We start from the raw sequence: 14,586 nt of genomic DNA on the forward strand, positions 1-14,586 counted from the left end.
CGTAGGGGCTCAGGAAGTTTATTCAGGAAGTTATTCCAAGCTCACTTACTGCTCTGCCCACATTCTGTCGAAAGGCGCTGAAATGGCCCTTTCTGTAGAAGAATGAACCCACCAAATATGGACCAATATGGTGACCTACACATTAGGTTTTAGGTACCAAATTGTCTAGCCCTGGTCTAAGTACGTTCATGCATTGTGATCTTTTGCACAGCTGAATTCAGTGGGGTGTGAGGAATACTTTGGGGGGAGGCTGCTGAGAGTGGCCACCCTGGGTTAACTGCTGCTCCTCTGGACTGTGCTGTTCGCCCCAGTGCCTTGCCTCTTGTATGGTGAGCAGTTGAAGATCTCCTCTAGTCATCCCAGTCTTGCATATTTCCCCGTTAGAACCCCAGCAGTAGTATTTTGAAAACTTTGCAGGCTGGTTTGTCGTAGGTACTGATCTTGCAGTGCACAAGGTCAGCAAAGATGGACTTTGACGTTCACTGGAAAATACCACCTTAAATTCAATCACCTTTGCCAGCTGTTTCCAGTGCTGTGCCAATTTCTGCAGCTGACACTCCCTTTTCCCTTTCCCTCCCAGTGTCTCTTGTGTATAATGCTTTTGTACCAGCCTTGAAGGTTCCTCCTCCCCCCCCCCCCCCCCCCCCCCCCCGTGCTGGTCTCATCATGGCCTGTCTCCAGTCTTTTTCTGTGGCTCATGGGAAATGAAACAGAGATTCAAGCAAATCATTTGAGGGAGATTAGGCATAGGCAGTGCCCAAATGCAAATACATGATCGGTGATCATCTCACTGCTCTCTATAAGCTCTAGTTAGACTGTGCAGTAATTGTCTAACCATTAGGAAGAGGGATGGTGTACTGATCATGTAAACTATATCCAAATCATATGAGGATCAGACTACATTGAGGTGATAAGAACATAAAAGGGGTGAAAAATGGGATACCTCTGCCTCCTGAACTGTTCAAACACTGTCTCGGCTATGTGTATACATTGGGGATGTGATGCTGAGCAGTATCAATAAGGAGGAACTACTTTTTTAAAAAAATATATATTTTTTTGAAAATCTGTTCAGTCTGCTTGTATGCTCATTGAAGGCCTGTGTAGCTAAGGGTGATTAATTGGAGTGGCTGGTAAACTCATTGTTCAGGCTCTACTCTAGTTCCTTAGGAAATTGAAAGACACGGCATCCAAATGGCGGACAAAATTTAATGTGGGCAAATGCAAGGTGATGCACATTGGAAAGAATAATCTGAATCTTAGTTACCTGATGCTAGGGTCCACTTTGGGGGTCAGCACTCTAGAAAAAGATCTGGGTGTCATTGTAGATAATACGCTGAAATCTTCTGCTTGGTGTGAGGTGGCAGCCAAAAAAGCAAATAGGATGCTAGGAATTATTAGGAAAGGGATGGTGAATAAGACTGATGATGATAGAATACCTTTGTATCGCTCCATGGTGCATCTGCACCTTGAGTATTGCATTCAGTTCTGGTCGCCATAATCTCAAAAAAGGAATTTGAAAAAGTTCAAACAAGAGCAACCAAAATGGTAAAGGAGATGGAACTCTTCTCGTATGAGGAAAGGCTAAAGAGGTCAGGGCTTTTCAGCTTGGAGAAGAGATGGATGAGGGGAGATATGATTGAGGACTACAAAATCCTGAATGGTGTAGAAGAAGTAGAAGTAAAATCTTTTTTTTTTACTCTTTTTTCCAAAAGGAAAGTTTTTTTTTTTTTTTTTTTTTCTATTGATAACCTTAAGAGTGGACTAACACGGCTACCACACTCCTCTACTTTCCAAAAGTACAAAGACTAGGGGACACTCGAAGTTACATGGAAATACTTTTAAAACAAATAGGAAGAAATTTTTTTTTTTTTTCACGCAATGAATAGTTAAGCTCTAGAACTTTCATTATTTTTTTCCTCCAGGAATTTGTCCAAACCTTTTTTTTTTTAATTCCAAATACGCTAACTACGGTTAGCACATCCTCTGGCAAAGTCCATAGTCTGCTATTGAGACAGACATGAGAACCAACTGCTTGCCCTGGGATTTGTAGTATGGAGTGTTGCCACGATTTGGATTTCTGCCAGGTACTTACTTGTGACCTGACTCGGCCACTGTTTGGGAAAACGGGATACTGGGCTAGATGGACCATTGGTCTGACCCAGTATGGCTACTCGTATGTTCTTAAGTGGTTGAGTTCAATTAAAGAATAAAAACTCCATAGTATACATCTGTAAAACTGAATGAACAAAAATGATTAACTGGTTTGTGCTGAGCAATTTTTCACTGTACGGAGAAATGGCTATGCTCTCCAGCTTGATTATGAACAAATGCCCCCCTCCTCTCCCCATCCCATGCAGCCTTTTTATCTGGGAAGTGCAAAGTTGACTGGATGGAGCATGTTGGTCCCTGAATCCTGTGCAGAAGGAATGGATCCACAGAAGCTTAGCTGAAATTGGGTGGCGGGGGAAGAGGGGTTGGTGGTTGAGAGGCTAGGATAGGGGAGGGCAGACTTATACGGGGTCTGTGCCAGAGCCGGTGATGGGAGGCGGGACTGGTGGTTGGGAGGCGGGAAATACTGCTGCACAGACTTATACGGTCTGTGCCCTGAAAAAGACAGGTACAAATCCAAGGTAAGGTATACACATATGAGTTTATCGTGGGCAGACTAGATGGACCGTGCAGGTCTTTTTCTGCCGTCATCTACTATGTTACTATATGTTACTGACAAACCTTTTCCAAGCCCATGATTTTATCCTAACAAACCAGCAATAATGCCTCACACACAAACCAAGTTTTCCTTGACGAGGATACATAATTCTTTTAATTCACTTTATTACGGTACCATTTCTCCCTTTCTCTGTTCAGTAAGCAGAAGGATAAACCTCCAGAGCCATCAGTTGGAAAACTTATGACTTCACTGTTTTTGTTTTAACGCCAAGCTTTACAAATGTAACTTGTCTATTTCAACTACCGATATCACAAAATATTTGAGGGCCGCTGTTGATGCACGGTTTAATCTGACAAATTTATAAAGATTTCTGCTCAAACATCATTAAATTGACTAACAGAAGGTCAATTGGGTCAATGTGTATCATTTAAAAGTAGGTTTAGTAGGTTAGCCACGTGCAGCTATGTTTCCGTTACCATTCAGGGGTTGAGTCTGCCATAAACAAAGCAGACATTTCTACCCAATTCCAGTTGTCTGAAATGTGGCCAAAATGCCACAGAAACGAGTGATTTATTCTGTTACATGTTGGTGTGCAGTTTCTTAAGATGAGCAAGTACTGTAGGGACTTCAGTCCCTTATCTCCACACTGTTAAGAAGTTTCTTTAGGTGTTGTGTTAATTGGAGAACTTGTGATATGCAACTCTTCTGTATGTGTGTGGGGTTTTTTTTTCCTTTTAAATTCCTGATACATTTGGTGTAAGCAAAGGATCAGCCCAGCTAGCTTTAAGAATTTTTTTTTTTTTATTTATAGCAGTTTCCCCATTACAGTTGTGCAGTGGTGAAGAACACGTCAGGAAACCAAAAACTCCCTTAATGGCGTTCAGTATGTGATATCTGAAAGCGGGTACAAAACATTGCGTATCGACTTCAGCTCAGTCAGCTGGATGTTTAACATGTTTCTAAAACATATGACTGTTGGGCTGGGGGGAATGGCATAAAAGGGAAACTGCGTTCCTTTCCTGATTTTTTTTATTTTTTTTTTATTTTTTTTTATTTTATTTTTTTTTAATATATATACCTGAGATCAGCTAACTAGCTGTGAGCAGCAGTCGGGCTTGGTTAAGTGTTTGATTAGCTGGATTACAGTTTCGTACAAGTCACCTTCTATCTATTAGCTATATTGGGGGCAGGCATGTAACCGGGTGCATTGCGCTAGAGGGTGCATTGGTAGGAGTAAAGTACCTGGTGCCTAGGTTCTGTTCTCTGATACTAATAATGTAACCAGCTATCAACAAGACTACGAACATTATTTGGTAACTTGGGTGTATATGGGGAAGCCCTACCTATATCCCATCAGGGCTGCCAAAAGACAAAGCTGGGTCTGGGGCAAACTATCTTAAGCCCCCCTCCCGACATCAATTGAAAACAGGGCACTTTTTGTTCACAACAAAAGTAGAAAATGACCTAGAGATGGGAGTAAATAGTGAGGTAATTAAATTTACTGATGACGCAGTTATTCAGAGTCGTTAAATTGCGGGAGGATTGTGAAAAATTACACGAGGACCTTATGAGACTGGGAGACTAGGCAGATGACGTTTAATGTGAGCAAGTGCAAAGTGATGCATGTGGGAAAGAGGAACCCGAATTATAGCTACGTCATGCAAGGTTCCACGTTAGGAGTCACGGACCAAGAAAGAGATCTAGGTGTCGTTGATACGTTGAAACCTTCTGCTCAGTGTGCAGGGGTGGCTAAGAAAGCAAATAGAATGTTAGGTGTTATTAGGAAAGGAATGGAAAACAAAAATGAGGATGTTTATAATGCCTTTGTATTGCTCCATGGTGCGACCGCACCTCAAATATTATGTTCAATTCTGGTCTCCGCATCTCAAAAAAGATATAGTGGAATTAGAAAAGGTACAGGGAAGGGCGATGAAAATGATAAAGGGGATGGGACGACTTCCCTATGAGGAAAGGCTAAAGCAGCTACGGCTCTTCAGCTTGGAGAAAAGGCGGCTGAGGGGAGATATGATAGAGGTCTATAAAATGAGTGGAGTTGAACGGGTAGATGTGAAGCGTCTGTTCACACTTTCCAAAAATACTAGGACTAGGGGGCATGCGTTGAAGCTGCAATGTAGTAAATTTAAAACGAGTCGGAGAAAATGTTTCTTCACTCAACGTGTAATTAAACTCTGGAATTCGATGCCAGAGAATACGGTAGGGGCGGTTAGCTTAGCGGAGTTTAAAAAAGGTTTGGACGGCTTCCTAAAGGAAAAGTCCATAGACCATTATTAAATGGGACTTGGGGAAAATCCACTGTTTCTGTGATAAACAGTATTTATTTATTTATTTATTTGTTACTTATATCCCACATTTTCCCACACATGCAGGCGCAATGTGGCTTACAGAGAATTAAATAAGAGTACAATCTTAACAGCTTAGGCAAGCATAAAGAAATACACAGGAGGGAAGAAACTAACAAAGTGAACTAAGTAGGGAAGGGACAAGGGATGCTTTAATCAACATGGTAAATTGAGGGGTAAGTCTTAGCAAAGAGGAATGTCTTTAATAACTTCTTAAAAAGGGCATGGTCCACTTGGGTTTTAAGGTGACGAGGTAACGTGTTCCAGTATTTGGGACTCCAATAACGGAAAGACGAGGCGAAGATTTTCTTATACTTGACTCCCTTACAATTCGGAAAATGGAGATGGAGATATGACCGAGCAGCAGGGTTGGCATTTCTAGGCGGAAGGTCGATCAAGGGGAGCATGTATTCCGGGGCATCCCCATAGATGATTTTATGTGTTAGGGAGCAGATCTTAAAGGCAATGCGCTCCTGTACAGGTAGCCAATGAAGTTTAAAGCGCAGGGGGTCGGCGTGTGCGAAACGCCGTTCGTTTAGTATAAAATGTTTTGTACATTTTTGGGATCTTGCCGGGTATTTGTGACCTGGATTGGCCACTGTTGGAAACAGGATGCTGGGCTTGATGGACCTTCGGTCTTTCCCAGTATGGCAATACTTAGAACGGGTTTAAACATTCCAGTCCGCCTGCCCCTCCTTCCCCTCACCACAAATTAAATTAGTTGCTTTAAATAGGAGTTCAGATTTCATTTGCACTTATAGTACTACTGCCTCAAGTATAGCAAGTAAGCAGATCCCTGAAGATGTTAAAACTGTCACCTGAAGATAACGTTCACCACGCCACTTAAAATGAGCAAGCACGAGCTCTGCCACCGGAGCATTGCTACTGAATAGTTCAAGCAGCATCTGCTCCCTTGGCCTGTCTTCTTTCTCTCTCCTGCTCCTGTGTGCTGGGACCTGGGTTAACATGTTAACTCTGCTGTACTGCCACAGGTCCTTCTTCCTCCTGCATCCCCTCCTACCTTTTGCAGGAACAGGAAGCACTTCACACAGGAGGAGGCGGGATGAGGCAGGAAGAACCTTGTGGTGGCAGAGCAGCATTGACGTGATAACCGGGTCTCGGCACACGCACAAGCAGGAAACCAGTGCAGCCTTCCACCTGTATGTGCCTGCCTTCCGCCAGAAGCCTTGCTAGAGCCAGCCCCCCTTGGAGGCCGAGCCCAGGGGAATCTTGCCTCTCTTGGCGGTTGCCCTGTGTCCCACCCTCTTGCCAATATGTGCTATGTAAAGTGAATATGTACTTGAGTATTATATGCATTTGCAAGTAAATCTGGTGTAAATTCTGGCATCCAAGTTAGGCACGCATAGACAGTATTCTGTAAGAACGTGCATAACGTTTTTTTGAATGCCCAGCCATGCTCATGCTCCTTTGGAGTTGTGCGCTAATAGATGTCATGCCTTACAGAATTGACTGCAGCCAGACAGCGCAAGCAAATTTTAACGGGTGCCAGTTAGCATTAATGATTGGCTATAGTCAATAAATTTGAGTGTGCATCTCAGCGTGCCCAAATTTTGCCACACAAATCTAGGCGCAATATATAGTGTCAGTGGGGGGGTGGGGGAGTAATGTGCAAGTACCTACATTATAGAATTGGTCTTAGAGTGGCTCGTCTACTGGGCACCATGAGTTAAGCTACCATTCTGTGTTGGAATCTTGGCACCAAGATGCTCTTAGTATTTCTAAGTGGGCATCTGGGCACCTAGTTTACATAATGTTTAGATGTAAACTTCCAGAATATGTGGCCTTACATGCTAAAGTGTCATGTTAATAGCAGGTGTGAATGTGCATGTGTAAATGTTGGTCCCTCTCCCCTGTCACTCCCTTTCATTTGTGCACTAAGCAGGTTCCACGCATCACTTATGGACTAGTCCTGACCGTGGTCAGGACTTAACCTACGTAGTGTTGGCATTCTGTGAGGTCAGCATTTAAGTGCTACGGTTGTAGAGGGAGCAGTTGTGACTCAGCCATAAATTTAATTTGGAGCTAATAGTACAACACAGTCCCATCCAAGCTTTCTCTTTGGTTTTATAGCACTTTGGGTAGATTGTTTTACCTCACTCTGTGCATCACTTGCATTTGCTCATTTAACCATTGCTATGCTGTTAGTATAATGCAAGTTGCCTTTGTCAAGGTGACCCTATTGTGCATTGCCTTGGGCTATGCTCAGTGCGTTTTGTTTTTTTTTCTAGAAAAAAGTGCCGGTACTAAAATGCCAGGTCACTCTTCAAGGGTGGGGTGATCACTGAGGGACCCACCCCGCAATAGCCAGGCCCCCTGCAACCAGTCACAGAACCCATGACAAGGTAGAACTGGTGTGTAGAGCCTGAGCTCTTTCATTAAAACTTGGGGTCCATGGGTCAATTTTAGCAGACAATGGAAAAAGTGCCGGTACTCAATACCCCAAGTCCCCCCCCCCCCCTCAAAAAAGCCCTGGCTATGCTTCATAAAAGGGAATTACTAAATCAGGTAATATAAATCCCCATTGTCTAAACCACACGGCTTCCACCACCTGACCTTGCAACCCTGTTCCTACAAGTCTTACCTCTCTGGTTATCCCTAACTTGACAGCTTCGTGCAACTGTGTACTTCATACTATCTTCCTCTTTCAGAACCCGCAGCTCCTTATGCTTCTGCCCAACACATGTGACTGTGTGTAACATCACCTTTGCCTTGTTAGCTTGAACGAACTGTGATTCACCTTTCCCACACTGCTTCATTCTCCGCATTTCTTGAGCTAGCTAGACTGTGTTTTATCCAACCATCTAGGTCAGTGGCTCTGATCCCGGGGGCTCTCCAGACAGTCAAGTGGAGGCAGTGCATGTAAATCCCTCATGAATATTCATTGTGGATAACCCTGAAAACGTGAGTGGCTGAGGAGCTCCCAGGACAGATTTAAGAACCACAGATCTAGGTGCAACTTTCTACTCTTTTTCACACCAGACTTGTGTATAATGGAAGAGAGAACCAAACTGCAATATTTTGCAGTAATGTTTTGGGATATAGTGCTATGTATAGCTCAGAAATTGCATAAAAGGACTGAAAATGACATGCAAGTTTGTCTTCACTATCATGAAACGAGACTTGGACTTGACCTGTCCTGTCCTGAAATAACGCAGCAGGTTGTGACTGGTGTTGCCACATGTTCAAGCCAAGGCAAGAGCCAATCAAAAGTGGAGGAGGCCTCAAAGGCTTCAGCTAATGCAAACCTGAGCTCATGGATCTGATTGAGCAATTGCTCTGCAGTATCTTTATGGATCTTTTCAAACGAGAAGATGGGACCAGTGCTAAATGGCTGTGTGTGTGGTGGAGATGGGGGAGGGGGGGGAGAGGGTTTGCCTTAGAGAAATGTGAAGCTATTTTATGTAACTTAGTCCTTCTCTTTCTGTACCCTCAGGTTTTGTGTTGGAGACAAATTTTTCTTGAAGAACAACATGATTCTTTGCCAGACAGACTATGAAGAAGGTTTAATGAAAGAAGGGTATGCGCCTCAGGTTCGCTGAATCCAAGACACCATCGTTATGCAACTGAAAGCACTATGTTCTCTTTTTTGTTCACCATGTAAAAAGAATTGAAGCGGGATCCCCCTGACTAGCTTAGAGGGAGGGAGCTATGAGGATCACGTGTGGTGTAAGATGAACTGGTCCTACACATACTGAATTGCTCCCACTCAAGAGTTGAATGTTTCCTAAGGGTACTGTACATATTCTGAATATTTTTGCTTGCTATTGTTTTGATTCCTAAGTGTCACTTGGCATGAGATCTTTATTTTGGACTACTTTGTACATATGGATTGTACTATTTGAAGCACAAATGTAATACAGTTATATTGTGTTACCATTTGTGTTCTTATTTGCGTCTTTGTATTGTTGTATTTAGTACACTCTTGTGTTGAAACCTATTGTATATTCATGCTGTCTGTATAGCACTCAGCCATTTGAGATGAGCTGTAACTTTGTAGCAAAAGAATTAAAGAGTAATGTCAACTATATGACCAAGTACTCCAGCCCCACCTTATCTCTGCTGAAGCTATTGAACAACTTTTTGCGTTATAGTCAAACTGACGTTTTCAAGAAGATTTTTATAAGCCATTACATTTGGTTTCTCTCCCAACTTTCTATCAATGTCATGGATACTAAAGCCTAGAGAAACTTTTTCAGAGGAAGGAGCCTAGTTGTCTGTAGGACAATAGCCTACTTCAGTGATTAGAAAGCCATAAATACGAACCAAACAGTCTGATTGTGGCAATGAGCATGCCACTACTGTCATTTGCCTTTAAAAAAAAAGTCTGTTAATAAATACAAGGGATGAAATGTGACTCTGTTCCTTTTATTTACTGTTTTTATGAAAGGGAAGAGAAGAACTGAAGCATAACTCCAGTCTACCTTAACACCACTAGGTCAACAGCAAAGGGAGTTAGAGTGGGCTTCAGCCAAGACAAGATTTTTCTATAAGAAAAACATACATAGACTGAATCAAGTTGAGGTTTGATGGACTTGTAGGACTAGAAGGGTCTTAGACTTAATTGCTATGCATATTATCGGCCTACTATTGTACCCAGAAGGAGCCTTTTGAAGGTACTTCAGTATGAACCAAAACTGTTGAATATGCTTAATGATGGTAGATCATTGTAGGTATGATCAGGAAAAGCGTTGGAATCCGACCTCTATTTGTAGCTTAAGAAACAAAGGCTAGAATGTTGAGCTGTACCGGTAACTGTCACAATTCCTTCAATGTAGGAGATAGGCAACAAAAGCCTTCCTAGGCCCTTGGTGATGCACAATAAAGACCACCCTTTCAAATTAGCTAAATGTTGTTTGAAGTTGGGACAGCAGTTAGTCATAACCAAGTAGCTTGAATGCCAGAGTCTTCAACTGGGTGAAAAAAAAACCTCCTATGACTCTACCATTAGGTACTCCACTGCTCATCTTTATTTGGAATGAATGCAAATTTACCACTGCCTGGTCAACCAGTTTTTTCCAGTCGACCACCACCTGAGGATCCATCCGTAGGCTGCTCAGTTTGTTCATAAGCCTTCTATGGGAAACTTTATCAAAGGCTTTGCTGAAATCCAAATAGCATGTGACCTGTGACCTTTATCTATTTCTGTGGTCACCTAGTCAAAGAAATCAATCACGTTGGTGTTCAGCAAATTCTACTTATCTTCCACCTTTTTGTGGATATAATTCATGAAATCTTTTTCATCTTATTTTATACCTTTGGCCTTTTTAATTCTGCTGCTGTTTTCACTTTCCTAATTTCTTAATTTTCGTTTTACCTGATATATATTTTTTTTCCAAATGTGGCAGTAAAGAACCCCCTTCTTAAGCCAGGGTAGGGTGTGGTATGATCTGTCTCAATGCTAATGCTTGCTGTACTACTTGCTATGTTCTTCCTTTACTGATCTTTTCTACTTTGTGAACATTGGTCTCTTGCTCTTACGTCATCACATATGTCCTTGGAGAACCATTATGGTTTTCTTTTTGCTTTTATTTACTCTTTCATAGCTCCTTTTGAATTTGGCCCACTCTTTCCACTTATCTCTCCCCCTCCCCCCCTCTTCCAGTTCCTTTTCAAGTACTGTCTTATTTTGTTAATGTTGGTATGTGTGTCCAGTACTTTTGACCTTGGTGTGTCTAGATACCATTTTAATTTTTATATTAAACACTATCTGGACATTTATGGACTTTCTCCATTTGTGAGCATAAAATCTAAAATCATAGCTTCCTTTTTGGGTTCTGTTACCATTCCCTTAAGGGAAGGGGTTGGGATTTGATATACCACCTTTCTGTGATTACAATCAAAGTGGTTTACATATTATAGACAGACGCTTACTTTGTACCTGGTGCAATGGAGGGTTAAGTGACTTGCCCAGAATCGCAAGGAGCTGCAGTGGGAATCAAACCCAGTTCCCCAGGATCAATGTCCACTGCACTAATGTTTCAGGCTTCAGCATTTCAACCTCTGAAGTCAGGTTTGTATAAGTAGTTAAATACCACATTTCAAGAGTAACACCATAAGAACAAATTATAAAGAAACTTCAGACCACTCAAAACAAGGCAGCCAGGCTTATATTTGGAAAAACGTGATTTGAAAGCGCCAAACTCCTCCGAGAAAAACTGCACTGCCTCCCAATCAAAAAACGTATTGCTTTCAAAATCTGCACCCTGGTTCATAAAATTGTCTACGGCGAAGCCCCAGGATACATGACAGACCTCAGACCTACCAACTAGAAACACAACATGATCAACACGAATATACCTAAATCTCCACTACCCAAGCTGCAAAGGACTCAAATACAAACCAACCTATGCATCCAGCTTTTCCTACATAAGCACACAACTATGGAACGCATTACCAAAAGCCGTGAAAACAACTTATGATCACCTAAACTTTCGGAAATCATTAAAAACTAAAAGGCATACCCTACCGACCCAACTTAAATGCTCGTAATGGACATATAATAACTCTTCCTCTCTACGATTCCCTAATGTGTCTGTACACACGAACCTTACTCTACCACAACATTACTGTATTTGTTCATACCGGAAGTGGCGAACGCCTTTACGGTACTATGTAAGCCACATTGAGCCTGCAAATAGGTGGGAAAATGTGGGGTAGAAATGTAATAAATATATATAACGGGATGTACCCCTTGCATGTGTAAAATTACAGAATGTGCATTTCTATGCTTAACTGTACACTTACCCATGAAAGTTTGTTTAATATAGCTTGATATATGGCATATTCCAAGGATACGAGCAGCAATGTGGTGCTACCTGGTGCCCCAAGCTCACTGTCCAATGGTGTTGTATAAGTGACATGGGCTCTACTAAGCTGTGGTGAGAAATGGTCTTAATGTGGATTTTTTCCCCACACATGCTAAGGACATTTTTCCTCAACCAGAAAACAGCTGATTTTCTATTAAGAGTAAGGGGTTACTGTTGCTATTAGCACATGGTCATTAAAAATTACTGAAGGAGCACTTATCGATACCTTAAGGGCCCCTGCAGATAACTGCCCTAACTGTGCTAACTGAATATCACAGGAAAACCTACACCACCTCCAACAAAAAAATTTTGCCCACAATTAGCATGTGCCAATTTTGAACTTGCTGCAGGATGACTGAGCTCATCCTGGGATAAGCCATTTTAAGCGTGCTCTAGTCCTTACTACAGCTTAGTAAAAGGACCCCATAGTGGATAAATACAAGGGAGGGGTGTACAAAGGGGGTGAGACTGTTGTTTAATGCAGGTAAATTACGGAATAAGGAGAATGCTACTCCTGAAAATTCCCACAAAAGCATAATATGTTGGACAGCTGTAGACAGGGTGGACAGTCTTCTAGGTAAAAAAAAAAAAAAGGAAGTCAGTTTGCAAACTGTTAATACCAAATATAAAATTATTCTTAAAGTTTTGTTTAAGAATAAAACAGACTCAGATGCACTTTAATTGTCAGAAAGGAAAAATGTCTTGGGAGTTAGGAAATGGAGGTGTGAAGTGAAGGAAATAAATCAGCTGAAAGACAGTCGAAGGCTTAACTAAGGTTAAACCTTTGCAGAAAAGTGCCTTAATGGTTTTGAGATAATATGCAGTTTTTAAAATTTCACAGCTTCTTCTAATTTTCCCAGCAGTAGGTATGTTAGATTCCTCTCTTCTCCGAGAAAATCATGTCAAGATATAAAGGTCTGTGGTGATTGCAGACTGTACAGCTTCACTTTTAACTGATCCCGCTGAAAGCTTCAGCTGCTCTTCCTTTGTCTAAGTAAGCCATTAATTTAACTATTCTGCATTTAACTAGGGGGGGGGGGGGCAAGATTTCCTAGGCCCAGCCTCCAAGTGGAGGCACAGACACTGGCAAGGTTTTCAGGGAGCCGAATCTTCCTGCTTCTGGATCTGTCTCTCTCCTGCTCCTGTATGCCAGGACCAGAGTTATCACAGTAACACAATCACCGGGATCCTGGCACACAGGAGCAGGAGATGACAGACCAAGGGAGAAGAAGACCTAGGAAGGTGTGGGGGCAGTGGCCGAAGTGTGGGGGAGCGTGGTGCTGGCCCAGGTTGCGGGGGGGGGGGGGCAGTCCTGGCGGCCCTGTAATGAACAAAAAAAAAAAGTCTGTAGCTTTACTCCAGAAACAGCCGTGCCTCAGGTTCCTTGGAGTTTATCTCTACAGAATAGAGTCTCATAAGGGTGACACATGATTTTTAGGGGATGGGACAACTTCCCTATAAGGAAAGGAGGCTAGGGCTCTTCAGCTTAGAGAAGAGATGGCTACAGGGAGATATGAGAGGTTTATAAAATGATGAGTGGAGTGGAACAGGTAAAGATTAATCGCTAGTTTACTCTTTCCAAAAATACTAGGACTAGGGGGCACGTAATGAAGCTACTACGTAGTAAATTTTAAAAAAACGGAAAAAGTTTCTTCAGTTAACAGGCAATTAAACTCTGGAATTTGTTGGCAAAGAATGTGGTAAAAGCAGTTAGCTTAGCAGGGTTGAAAAAAGGTTTGGATAATTCCACAAGTTATTAAGTTGGACTTGGGCAAAATCCACTACTTATTCCTGGGATAAGCAGCATGCAATCTGTTTTACTCTTTTGGGATCTTGCCTGGTACTTGTGACCTGGATTGGCCACTGTTGGAAACAGGATGCTGGGCTTGGTGGACCTTCGGTGTGTCCCAGTATGGCAATGCTTAGTTCTTACATGTAAGCTTCATTAACCCTGCTGTGAGTAATTATAATGTGGTCAACTATGTCCTCTTTCTCTTCCTGTCCTCCTGAGGAACCATTCCTGCAGCCCTTCTGGGGTGGTCCTCACTCCTCATTGTTTAGGTAGTACATTGTACTATTTTTTTCTCTATATGAATGTTGCTATCACAGGATATACAGGAACTTTGTCCCAAGATTACTCGATGGGCCAGTGCTGGAATTGGGAATGGAACTCAGATTTTGAGCTCTGGCCTCATCACCATTAAGTTACATGTAAGTGATAGTGAAAAAGTCGTAGACCAAGGCCTCGTTCAGGCTTTCTCCGTCCCTAGGTCTTGCCAGTATTACAGGAGAAGAATGAATGATGTAGTATGGAATTACTGATGCTAATGTGAGTGGCTTACAGATCATAAGTGTATGAATCCTCTACTAATCTGGTTGCTGAAGCAAACTTTCAGTATCGTTCGTATGGCTTGCTGCTGTTAAACTGAGATTACCTCATGATTATCAACTTTATAAATTGGCCAAAAGAATGCAGGGGTCCACTATACATAAATCCCAATGCTATTGCATTTCTTTTATAGAATGTTTCTGAAAGGTTGTTTCAACTGAATTCACGGAGACTTGTCATAAAGCATATCTTTCGATTTATATCAGTTGAAACCTTAGCAGGCAACTTCTTTTCACACGGGGATGTTAGTCCCGTAGCTCGCCTTAATCATTACTGGTTTCCTACAGCACTTTTAATGATTTGAAGCTTAGTTTCCCAATTGTACATGACTGTGCTGGAGAC

At 42.1% G+C, this 14,586-nt stretch overlaps 1 protein-coding gene across 1 annotated transcript in view; it reads left to right on the forward strand.

Annotated features, from left to right (window-relative positions):
* Positions 1–9,512, forward strand: part of LMO3 (LIM domain only 3) — a 74,870-nt gene extending 65,358 nt beyond the window's left edge. Inside the window, 1 exon segment of the mRNA XM_030215363.1 lies at positions 8,483–9,512. Within this exon segment, the coding sequence (XP_030071223.1) occupies positions 8,483–8,588 (106 nt within the window). The 3' untranslated portion in view covers positions 8,589–9,512.
* The last annotated feature ends 5,074 nt before the right edge of the window (positions 9,513–14,586 follow it).

This window comes from Microcaecilia unicolor, chromosome 9 (genome assembly GCF_901765095.1).
Source record: "Microcaecilia unicolor chromosome 9, aMicUni1.1, whole genome shotgun sequence".
Taxonomy (NCBI): domain Eukaryota; kingdom Metazoa; phylum Chordata; class Amphibia; order Gymnophiona; family Siphonopidae; genus Microcaecilia; species Microcaecilia unicolor.